At 37.3% G+C, this 13,294-nt stretch overlaps 1 protein-coding gene across 1 annotated transcript in view; it reads left to right on the top strand.

Moving 5' to 3' along the window:
* Positions 1-13,294, top strand: part of mcc (MCC regulator of WNT signaling pathway) — a 570,331-nt gene that overhangs the window by 79,596 nt on the left and 477,441 nt on the right. Inside the window, exon 3 of the mRNA XM_039758932.1 lies at positions 4,012-4,223. Within this exon, the coding sequence (XP_039614866.1) occupies positions 4,012-4,223 (212 nt within the window). The remainder of the gene's footprint in view (positions 1-4,011; positions 4,224-13,294) is intronic.

Here is a 13,294-nt window from a genome sequence, read left to right as displayed (position 1 = left end):
AAATGTTTAAGAGCTGAGAGCACAGGAAGTTTGTCTGTCAAAAGCATTCCAACAACTGAGATGTTAGATGACCGTGGTCTTGTTTGAAAATGTTTGTAAGTAGGGCGTGACTTGCAAAAGTCACCGTCTCACAGGACTTGCTTCCAAAGGTTGTAAGTATGATGTGACTTGACCGTCTCATGGGACGTATAAGTATCTCACTTTCTCTTCAAAAGATCTCTCTTCAATAGATCACGTCTCATCGCAGGAAAAAAGTTTTATTTTTATAATAGAGAGATGTTACCCCAGAGATGGTATTGAATATAACATTGAATATTATTCAATTATGGACTGACAGTGTATTTTTATGATTTCATGTTAATTAGGTTGAAATGTGGTTTTTAATGTGGGTTCAATCTACTTGCGTGAATGATGCATAGTTTAATTATTTTTGTTGTGGCTTTAAAGCTGGAAAATTGTGCCTGCATTCAGTGAAGAGTACTATTCAAAAATGAAATAAATAGAATTGTCCAAATTTAACCCAAATTAAAGTTGGATCTTATTTTGGGAATTTGTTTTTTTATTAAAATATAGTACTGTCAAAACTCCAAACTTATTTGTACAACCACACATAGTTTAAAGTGAGAGACAGAATAAAACCAATACCACAGTGGTGGCAACTGATGTTGAAATATAAAAAGTTAATTTTATTCAGCAATAGGTAAATTCTTAAAGTTAAGAATATTTACAGTGTAAAATAGGAGTATTCAAAAATAGAGTTCATGTCCAATACACGCACAAGTGGACAATGGAAAGCAAAGGAATACACATCGAGAAATAGTCCTCACTGTGTTACTCTCAAAATAATAAGAAGCAAAAAAAACTTTCCTTTGCACAAGGGCTTTTACCCAGCTATACAAAAAATGTAAGGGTAAAATTACAAACCTTTAATATAAAGGAAATGTAATGACTCACGCCTGGCCACAATTCAATTAGTAAAGCTTCTCCACCCAATAATCTGGAGCCTAAGTTGGCTCATAGGAGTAAACATCACAGTTGCTGTAGTACAGCCGATTGCTGAGCCACCATACTGCTCTTCAGCGGGCATTTTTTACTTTCAAAAAGTGCTCTTACGTAAATTGATTAAATGGGGAAAGAAAAGCTATTTTTTGTTAACCCAGTGGTTCACAGTATCTTCTATGTCCCAAACCTATAGAAAATGTTGGATTTATGTTCACACCCCCTATAAAAGTAATATTATATTTGAAGACGAAGATGTCAAAGTTTAGTGTATAAAATTTAAATATAAATTGAGCAATGTACCTTCATAAATCTCAATAATCTTGTAAATATGTCCCCCATGGAGCTTTTTGTGTGGTATCCCACAAAGCATCACACGCCATAGGGGAATGACACATGATCTATGATCGAGGGGTTTAGTTGATTCAAGACCATCGTAGAGCAATTGGTGCCTACGTGCCACTTAGCAATGAAACGCAGTCAACTAGCTTTGTCCCCCTATAACACCTGCACTGCAATTCAAAAGGAGCTGCACCACACAGTTAAAAATGCTGCGCTACTGCCAGGACCTCCAGTGGGAGAGATGGGCTGAGTGTAAGCCTCAGGTGTTGCACCCAGTTCAGTCCCTCTTGTACCCCCTGGCAAAAATGTCGATCAAACTTTGAAATCGGTGATGCTTAAAGATGCTTTGAGGCTTGCACAGAAATCAATACCAGACCTCGCCCTTCTATGTGGATCATTACAAGATCCAAATTCCATTTTCTTAAAAAAACGTATCTGCGTTTATGAATGCTCCACCCACAACAAGCAACCCATGAGAACCCATTTTTGCAGCTCATTCACAGGTGACAACAATTGTGCGCACAAAACTTGATTCTTTCCATAACAAAGAACATGAACACTAGCTAATAAATGACCTACAAATGAAAGCACACTGATTGGACCACAGTAAAGTCGGACAATGTATCCCATTCAATTTTGGCAAATCACAATGCAGCCTTTCTCTTTGCCACACGCCCCTGACATTTCATCTTGCACCCCACGTTGGGAACCCCTGCACTTAAATATCTTCCCTCAGCTTCTGAGGAATACCAGTTGCCAAGGTGGGAAACGCTTGGGCCGTTGAGTTGGGTTGTGCATCTTATGAAAATAGGCAAAATTATAAGTACATTTCAGCCTTCAAGATGACAAGTTGCTGAATATGTTTAATAAATGTTTAACAAATGTAATAATTTTATTGGGGGCATTCCAAAATAAACTGTTATGTACAAGTCTATCCACTTTTTATTTATTGGCATTATTCTTTTTACTCGGACAATAGTCTGGTCACTGTCTTTATAGAGTTTGAATGTTTTCCCCTTATCCATGTTGATTTGTATGGGAATGCTTTCCATTTACCTTCACACATTTGTATGTGAAATATCAACTGTCAGATTTGATTTACTTTTATAACTGTGTGGACCCGGCCCGAACACAGACAGGCGGACATGTTGTTTCCACCACCACACGTTTATTTACAACAATATTTACAAGATTAAGTGCACAACAAACCCCAACACAGTCCTGGCCAACACACAATGCCTTCTCCTTCGGGTCGCCTCCACACTCTCTCTGCCTCGTCCTGCTTCCACCCGACTCCAGCTCTGAATGAAGGGAGACGGCCCCTTTTATGTCATCTCGGACGAGCTCCAGGTGTGTCCCGGCATTCCTCCCTGGACACGCCCCAGTGTGGCGGAAATGCCGGCTGTTCTCTGGGTGTCCCTCTTCTTCTTCCCCCCAGCACTTCCTGATGTGGCAGAAGTGCTGAGGTCCAGGGTCCCCAAGGCATTGGGGCGCCCCCTGGCGGTGACCATGGGTCCCTACAGGGTTGGGCTTCCAAGGCCTCTACCCGTGGCCCCCAAAGCAACCAGGATGGCGGCCCCCACGTGATCCCAGTTGGGCGCACGCCCACTTCTGGTCCTTGAATGCGTCCCGGCCGGGTCGTCGCCCCTGGCATCCTTGACAACTGTAACACACAGCTGGATAGAGAATACTGGGCAGCTTGTAGCATGGTCTATGAGTATTAAAAGTTTTAGCGTTAATGACAAAGAAACAACAAACTCTATTTTTGATGCAGTGAAAGAAAGTTTTTCAGTATAATAGTTACCTTGCTTAAAATAAATGTCACCACAGTCAATTAGTTTAACATTATAATACTGTAGAAAATTATTCAGCTGTATTCTTGTATAGTTCTGCCTTGATTTTATCCATCCAAGGCACACAATGTCTATAAAGAAACTGAAGGTTTGAACCACATCTCATTTTCCTTCATCGTTAGTCATTCATCCAGTATCACCTCTAGGGCTAGGACATGCCATTCAGGATCAGTGGCTGCTGACAATTTCTTTATGCTGCAGCCCTGATTCCCAGCTGTGCAACTTAGAGGACCGAGTACAACGTGACTGGCCTTTCTCTGTCTGCACTTGCCATGTACATGACAGGTCTTAATCTCACTTGGAGATCCAGAAACCCCAGTACCCTCCGGTGTTTCTTTCACCCAAGTGAGTAAAAATGTGATTATGGTGGTTCCTCACATGGCTTTACACTCCTGCTAAATTCCAGTTTTCCCAAAACCACAATAAAGGGGTGCATCTGTCTGTTTGCACCCCATTCGTACCAATTTTTGGGGACATCCCTTTACCTGATCCTTGACATAAAATCATAGTGGGCTTTGTGCTTCCCTTTGACTGGTCCTTTCCTGGCCTGAACATACTGTTTATGATCTAGTTCTGCATACCGGGCAGGGAACTCCAAGACATCATGTAAAAGAAGACACTTGACTCTACTTGAAAGAAAACTATCATTTCTTCATTTCTGAACTCTTGGTGAGGAAGCTCTTATCTCCCACTCTTAAGAATCTAATAATGCAGGAGGACTTACACGCAGTGTTTTTGGTGAAATAAGTCAGAGAACTGCTTGAATAAATGTCTTATTGTAATGACAGAAAATAATGTCTGTTTTCTTACATTTTAGGTGCTTTATCTGGTGCTAGAGAAAGCTGGGAATATGACTCTGGAGCACGTGATCTTCAGAGTCCTGATCAGCAGAGCCACCCCACATTACCAAAGATATTTACACTCAGAGGGAGCTCCACAGAACAGCAGACAGTCCTTTATAAACTCCTTTCTCAGGCCGGCAGTTTGAACACACCAGTGGGAGCGAACTACCTGGAGCTGGCTAATACAGTGAGTGCACATCCATTCATTTAATTACTTAAGACATGCTTGACATTTAAGGAAGTCTTCTCTTTGGAACGGAAAACATGTTTTATATAAAGTGTTTTGAGCCTCGATTGTGACAGGTTGTGCATTTCTGATTTTATGTCCTCTTGTAAAACATTGGCCATTACCACATTGAAGTGATTATAATTTTTTGTGTTTTTAAAGTTATTGAGTCATGGTTTTTTTTAATTAAAAACGTCTGTAGACACAGGCATGACAAAATGTAACCCAATGAATGTACTACAGGATACTTCCACATGGTGACAGCATAGATTTGACTTTGTGTCAGAAGGTGAATTTATTTAGAAATGAAACTCAACTTGGAATGAGCTGACACTTAAGATTTACTGTACACTATCAGCTTTGAGAGCTGTTTTTTTACCCTAGCATAGTAATGACATTTACTCTATTAAAAAAGTACACAGCTCTATTTTTTAATAATTATTTGCATAGATCTTTTGGAGCTTTCGTATAATTCAAGTAATTGGAGTTTGAGTTATATATAGATACAGATTCTCTGAAAATATATACTTTATGTGAATCATTATATGTACCAAATCTGTGAATTATAATATTGAAATAAATTAAATGGATGTTAGCTATGGATTTTTGTTAAAACAAGAAGTGGTGACCCCAGTTTAAAGGCTGATTCAAAGTTTAGTTTTTTCTTTTTACACTTTGTATTTACTAATATTTATTTAATTTTTTATTGTTTCTGTTTCAGAAATAACAATGTATATACATAAAAGATATATATATATATATATATATATATATATATATATATATATATATGTGTATATATATATATATATATATAAACACTGTGGTATGATTATAAAAACTTTGTGCACAGAGGTCTGAGTTACAGATCTTTGCCAAGTCATTTTTTCACTGTCAGTTTAGGTTAGCATTTTCTATTTGAAGACAGATTTTCTGGATATTCCCAAACAGTATGAGAGTATTGTTAAGACATACTGTTAGCTCATTCTAAAGGCCATTGTGATGCCAGGGTTGCCCATAGCTTTCACTCTTCTCTTGAACCCAGGGCACACACATATATACATTCATTTTATTGTAGATCTTTTTCAGTAAAATGCATTTCATAAACTAATAATTGCGTGCATAAAATTTTCTGACCTATATTTTAGCTTAATTTCATCGGTCCTGGTTTAGTTAGTTCCAAGTCATTGATGATTTTGACGAAGTAGAATTTCTTTGTCTGCGGCATCTAATATTTGTTAAATTATTTTAACAATGCAGAGAAATGCTATCAAAGTCTCAGTCAATGCTTCTTTTATTTACTCTCCCTGTTCGCCACTTTCATTTTGTCATACTGAAGTTGATTTTAGATTCTGATGGTTGTGTGTCAGTAAGATTTTTATTTTTATACTCTCCTCTTTCAAAAGCCCTTATCAATACTTTAGTTTTCATTGAGTTTGTTCTTTGTGCTTCCAGCATTTTGTAGTTTGTTTATGGGCTTGACTAGCAATGTTGTTGAGCGTCTCTTGAAACAATGTATGTACCATATTTCAAAACTTCATTAACGTTTAACTGAATATACTTAATGCCTCAATAGTCCATCCTTCTATCGTCAAACCAGCTTAATCAATGTTCATGGTTGCAGTGGCACTGAACTACAGCCAGGAGCCAACTTTGGATGGTGCTTCATTTCAGTGTATGCCATCACACACACACACACACGGCTAATTTAGAGTCTTTCGGTGCATTTATATGCACACATAATTAGGTCAAAGTAGATAACCCGGTTAAGGCAGAGACCTGTTTTCTTAATAGCCCATGTGTACATGAGCAAATAATCTTCTGGAGTTCTCCTTTTTCAAAAGTCATCCTCAGCCAGTGTGAATCAGAACATAAGCATGACGCCTGTGATAATTATTTATAATTATATAATATAGTTATTTATATATAAATATACTTAGTCAAATTGACTCTTTATTTATAGGTTTCTGTTACTGGATTGCACTCAGCAAACTCTTTTCTGCTTGTTTATGTGATTGAGTCCTTTAAAGGATCGTGCATGTGTGCTTCTTGCCTTATACCCAGTGCAGATACAGGTATTTTTACTTCAATAAGATGAGTATTGCATTAGGTTACTTATTACTTTGAAAAGTAATCGACCACTTAACACACGTTACCTTTAACGCGTTACCCTAGTGCTGTTGAGATTATATTGCTGAGCTTAGCACATTCAGCTCATCAACACAAATTTATTGATTTCTGAAATACTGAGACAGATTACTTCAGCCCAGAAAAGGAATAATGTGAACACCTGAACATTTGCCTTTGGATATGTATTTTGTGGATACTTCTACACATGGCTGTGGAAAGCATGTGCAAAGCAAACACATGTGCAGGCTGACAGAGTGCAATGGACATGCACAAACTACACATTTCTTAACTGTAACCCGGTTAAGGGTTTACATGGTCACATAATCAAACTGTTTGCAGATAAATCTACCTCTGTTAACCATGTTTATCAGAGGCCTATAACCTGATTTCTTTATTTGAAATAAGGGCTTTAGAAATTTTAGAAATCAGTTTTCTGTGAATAATCGGGTTACTAAACTGCATATAAACACGCTAATTGAGTAACCAAAGTCTCACATCTTGAGTACTTGGAGAAAAACCCATGCAGACATGGGAAAACATACAAACTCTACAAAGACAGTGCTATAAATGTAAAATACAGGTAAAGCTATAAATGGCTTTCCATTTACATTCATAATATTATAGAGAGATTCTTTGGTCCAAAACTGCGGCCATAAACAGTGGACACTACAAAGTACTATAAAGTTTCAAATAATTTCCTTTAGTAGGGAGTGGAAAGTTTTTAATTGGTGTATTTTTTCAGCTTAATTTACTTGTCTTCATGTAAAATAATTTTTCCTAACATTTCAGTTATTGTTTACTTATGCTGTCATTGACATATTATAATTTGTTGTTGAATTGCATTCTTGTATGCTATTATGTTATGTTGAAATTATTTTATGCGGAACATACTACACTAATCCACATTATATTAGTTATATAGTGTGAGCTGGCTGAACACAGGTTCAAACAAAGCCGGAACAAATCACAAATATTTGGGACACCAGCCAGGTAATCCCTTTTAATTCTCTCAAATCTCTTGATCAACTTAAACAGGGGCATTCTGGTAACACTTAAGCTAAGGAAGCAGGGTACAAAACAGAAAATAGCTTCAGCATTAATTCTAGCTGATGAAACAAAGGAAGGCTTTCTGAGAGCTTTCACTCGTCGGAACTGGTCTCATCAAAAAACAAATTAGTGGAGGCGCCGGTCTTTATATAATGGGAGGACCGGAAGAGACAGGGCTACTTTCCCTCATTGGGAGGTTTCTGGGAGCTGTGGGGTGAAAAGGAAACATAGTTAGTGACAGCGCCCCCTACCACCGTGATTGATTACCGTTTACCTTGAATGTGCCATCATGGAGATCTTCAGACACACATGAGTGACAATCGGTATTTGTGATAAATGTTTCAACTTTGATACCTGATGTTGTCAGGATATACATTTGCCTGTAGTCCCAGATTGTTGACACGTAAAGAGTCTCATCAATAAGAGTTAGTTGCTGTTAGGGTGAAGAACTCTGTTGCTCTGTATTGCTCTTCATAATGCTGCTTGTTGCACTTGATTAGTACATCCTCAGCTGCTGGTCGTGGCTGAACTAATCCTAATATTAGGTAAAGCAAACACTTCACTAGTGACGCTCATTCAAAGAAAAATATGAATACAAACATACAACCCAAGGACAACTGTATACATCAATCCACAACAAATCACAACATAAATTTTAACAAAAGACACATTAACCTGTAAATCGAGTCAGTGCAGAAAACTCCGAAATTCAAGATGTCAAGTTGGTGTTTCTCAATAAGTTAATTTATAAAATCTGGTATTTACTCCAGGCAGAAGAAGAAACCATTTCTTACTATTGTAGTAAAAACGGTTGCTTGACAGGTCTGGTTGCTTTAGCTCATCTGTTGCTGAAGTTATTTGTGCAATAGACAGGTTAAAAGAATGTTTACTTAAGCCTTTTTTATTAGCACTAACAATTTAATGTTTTTCTAAAAATAAAGAAAAATAGTATGTTAATTAACACATTAACAGACATGTTTTAATTCTTTCTTTCTAAATTGCTTATTATTAACTCAAAGCACAAACACTATGACCGCATAACACACCACTGTGGCATATGGCCAGTCGTTCATCCCAGCCAATACCCCCAGGCTGCCAGATGGAGCCCTCCCTGCAGCATGGAGGTGCCCCAAAGGCCAGCAGGGAATCCTGGACAATGGAGTTTTTATCTTCAGCCTTGCTGGATACCATGGGGGCCACTAGAGGACGCTGCAGGGAGGAACAAGGAGTATTTTCCATACAGCCTGGAAGTATGTTACAGTCACATGGACAGAGGAAATGACATGCTTCCGGGTTGAAGAAGAAGAGTTTTTACCTGACCCGGAAGTGCTGGATAATCACATGGACTGAGGGCTTAGAAGCACTTCCGGGTCAAGGACTATAAAGGACTCTGGGAAATCCCAGATGGACGAGCTGATTCGGGTGGCAGGGTGACAACACGTCTGTGAGAGTGGAGGATTGATTAGTGTTATTGAGAATTGTGTATTGATTTATGAGTATAGTGGAGTGGAGGGTGCTATGTGCACATTATTGTAATAATAAAAATAATTATTGGACTTTTACCTGGTGTCTGGCGTCTGGTCTGAGGATTCAAGGGGACGACAGCGTCCCCTATCTGTCACACCACCGAGGTATGAATGTCTTTTAATTAAAATACATCATAGATGGTCTTGGGCTTTTTAAAAGACCTGGTTAAAATAACTAATCATAAAATCACAGTGAGAAATAATACAAAAGTGGATCATATATGGCAACCTAATAAATATGAGTACAGGTTAGGTAGGACTCCTTATTTGAGTTTACTGTGCAAAAAAATGATGATGTCTTGAATTGGATGACTTGTGGATGTTCTTTAAAATGTTGGAGTCTGTAAGGTTTGTTAGTTCAACTTTAATTTTTTAATTCAAGTACTATCACAATAAATCCCAGCGTTATGCTTTATTTGTCTGCATGGTTTACCTAATAATGGCATTTTCTATGTGTTGAGGTTTCTCTTAACCTAAAATGTTCTTTTAAACAGTTGATTTCTTCTTAGACCCACTTGTGGAGGCATTAATTGAAATTATCACAGACTACAAAGACCAGTGGAGCTTTCATCTTGCTTGGAGGCTTAATTATTGTGACAGGCAGGGGATCTGCAGAATGACAAGTTATGTGTTTAAGGGTATTTTTATGTTATCCCTTGCATCACTGAGCCCATTTCAAAAGTCTTGATGAGTTGAACAATCTCATTTAGGTATGCTAAAGTGATTCGTCATGTTCTTAGTCACTCTGCTAAAACAAACGCTCATTAAGAAGAGCCAGCATTTGCTGTCTTGCTGCTTAACGTGTCCCGACCTGCACTATGTCCCTACCATTCAGTCTGTGGAATGCATGCACATTCTCTAATGGTTAACACATGAAGCAGAAAGAACATAAAGAAATGAAGAGCATTTTTTTCTTGACATACTTCAGATGATTGCTGTACAACTTCCATTATCCAATTTTTGTTAAGTGTGTGAACGATGGCATTCAGCCTTAGGACTTTCTTTTTATTTATGTGTGAGACAAGGTAGTCAACCTGATAGCGTGGGGCTATATGGAGTTTTGAAGATAATCTAGAGGCCTATTAAAAGGAAACATACACGCAGTTTGAGGAAATACCTGGTATTAAAAGCCGTGAATGATGGCTATTACTTCAATTCGACCTCTAATTAATGCCACATGGTCTACTAATAGCATACAACTGCCTGACAAAACTGTTGTAGGTTCTCATTAGCATGGTTCTTTGAAGACACGACCCAGGAGAACTTCTTAATGTATAAAATTTAGTTTTCTGCCTTGGAAACTCCCTTTCCTTCTATAAATGTGTACCTACCTGAGTGTAACCTTTTGTCATGTCCTCTGTGCCAGAACTTTTAGCACCATATATCTATATTGGTACTTATAACAAAAAATAGTAGAGAGGATTATATGCCATTTATACAGTATATTGTAATTAATTAAATTAAATTGTTGTCTACTCAAGTCTTTTTCTTTTGATACAGTATCGTAATCTTTTGAGCTTAGTTAAGTCCGTTATGGAGCTGCATGCTTCTAAAGATGCCATAAAACAAAAAGGCTAATTAATTTTTTACCAGGGCGGAACAAGGTTACTGTTTTGTTTTTGTTTTCTTCAGCCAGTTTCGATGTTCTACTTCGACTACTTAGCATTTTAAATAACACACCAATTAAACTGAGCGATATAAGGCTAGAGTTGTACAAATAAGCTGTTCTAAGCATTCCAGTATGTCTTGTCATGGCAGACATTTTGAGAGCAAGGATGAGTGGATAAGTCCATACAGAACGGAATCATAAAATTAGTTCTGCAGGTGTTTCCCCATTTGGCCTTGGTCATCTGCTTAAACAACACATTTAGTTTAAAGTGAAAACGTGTTCAGATGTAAGAACATCAGTATTTCCTATGAGATACCTATGTGGCAGTCACACTAAATCTTTGTTAATTTGTAGAGTTATTGGTTTTTGTACTCCATACTTGTAGCAATACATATGGTCCCCTACAGAAAGTATTAATTTTTGGCTCCAGAGTAAATGTAGCCTTGTGCTTTAACAACCATGTTTACGATGTGAAGGGAAATGAGTGCAGCAAATATCTGCTTATGTTGTCTGAAAAATTGGACATGAGAACAGTAAGTCCATACCAATTACAATACCTTGCCAGAATTGTATTTTGAGTTCTATGCATCTCATTTTTAAACTTCTTATGAGATTATAGAATGTTTTTAAATCAGAAATATTACCATTGTTTGATTCTCGACTATGATTTTTTGCTTCTCAGTTTGGTCTTGCACTTGATATCCTCTTGTCCCTTATGGAATTTAGATTGTTGATCTCTTCCTGACCTCTTCTTTGTTCTGTCCTGCCAATTAGTATTTTTCTTTAGCATTAGAGGTGCTTCCAAGAAGACTTTAATTCTATTACCTTTTGCCTGTTTCCTTATATGACCTTGGTTTGAGTTTCTGCTATGTCTACTCAGTTCTTTTCATCTCCCAATTACACTGTTCCATTTGAACTCTAGGAGACCATTGCACTAAGTAACAGTTGAATTTCTTCTTTTCTGCTCCACATGAACATCGAGGAGATAATCTAAGTAGAGCAGATCCATTCTGTATAGGAGACAACCAGTTATGTTAGCTGTTTTCTGTTCTTATATTAGGCCTTGTGATGTGGTGACATAAACTGTTTACGGTATTAAAACATACATTCGATTATTATACTTCTCCCATTAAAATTATATTGTTGTAATTTACCCTTTATTCCAGTCACGTTTGAGTTTTGCCCTTATGCTGATCCACAAAAGAAATCAAATAGAAAGCCATTCTCTTAAATTGTTTTGGGCTGTGGCAAAGTAGGTGCCTGTATGATTAACTAGCTGTAGTATTTGTTCATTTATATGTTGAGGGAATAATCTGTCTTGTCCCAGTGGCACTTCAGTGGGTTTAATGGAGCAACATGAATTAAATAACTAAAAACTATTAACAACTTTGTTTAGAATGATTTGTTCTTGCCTAGTTTTTCCCTGGGCACCACAGTGGCACATGCCCATGAATTGTGCGTCCTGGGTTTGAATCGTACACCCAGTTGTTGTCATGGTAAACTGAATACGTTATGCCATATAAGATGAGATACATTTTTCATGTTGGATTACTTTTTTACATTGCCATGCGTTTCCATGAAATGGTAGTATTTGGTGTTGCTCAGTTTATCTGAGCTAATAAGGGCAGCATTAATAATGGTTGCTAATTGCTCTTGTCTGTAATATCCATTACAGTTATTTCCTCTGCACTTTTCTATCCATTCCTTTATCACTGTAATTGGTCTTCTTTCTGTAATTGGTTTACCAAATTGTATGAGTACTTTACTGTATTCTTCTTTCTTTGGTCTCTGGAAAGAAAATGCCCTCCTCACTAATTCCAAAACCTCCTTTCAATGAGATATCTTGCATTACCATTCTGTCCTTGGAAAGAAGACGAAACATACCATGAGATTACTAGCAGTTCAAAGTGGAAAAAAAAAGCTTTATCTGGCAACATTTTATCTTTGCAGATTGGAGTGCCAAGAGCAAGAGCAAGATTCATTTTTTATTTTAAAAGAAAAATGTTTTCATCCTTCCTTATTTAGATTTTTTTTTTACTTAAAATGGCAAAATATTCCTCATCAGTCTTGTTCACTTGGGGTTACAACCTGATGTCAAAATCATCTGTGTTGCCATGTCTCCAGTTCATCAGACATCTGCTTTCTTGATTGGATATTTTAATTTGCTGAAACGGCTTGTCTTTAGCACAACAGGGTGTCTTCAGATAATAGATAACCTTAATGGAAGACATTTAGAACACCAAATTTTTCATCTTCTTGCTTCATTTTTATACACTTGAGTTGCGGGATTATTTTTAAAATATGAGATTGTCACCAGCAGACTATAGATTCCCATGGGGTCATCTTGTTTTCTAAATTGATTTTTCCATGTGAATGCCTTTTGTCTACACATCTGTGAATGGTTTAATTGATAGCTTTCTGATTTTTACATTTACAGACACTTCTTCCCAAGACAGTGATTGTAAGATTTTCAAATACTATTGTGTATCTTTAACAAATCAGTACTTTTATTTATTATTAAGATATGTGAAAAATGTTGTAATTGCTATATTGTTTTAATAATTCAGTCAGATCATACTGTATAGAAATACATATATGTGTGTGTGTGTGTCTGCGTGTGTGTATCTATCTACATGTGTATCAAGCACACATGTGCCAGCCTGAACCATGAGATCATGTCTCTGAGAAAGCACATGGCGTGGAGGGCACCACTACAATGC

Source organism: Polypterus senegalus, chromosome 7, assembly GCF_016835505.1.
Source record: "Polypterus senegalus isolate Bchr_013 chromosome 7, ASM1683550v1, whole genome shotgun sequence".
NCBI classification, from domain to species: Eukaryota; Metazoa; Chordata; class Cladistia; order Polypteriformes; family Polypteridae; genus Polypterus; species Polypterus senegalus.
This window is presented reverse-complemented; position numbering and strand designations above follow the sequence as displayed.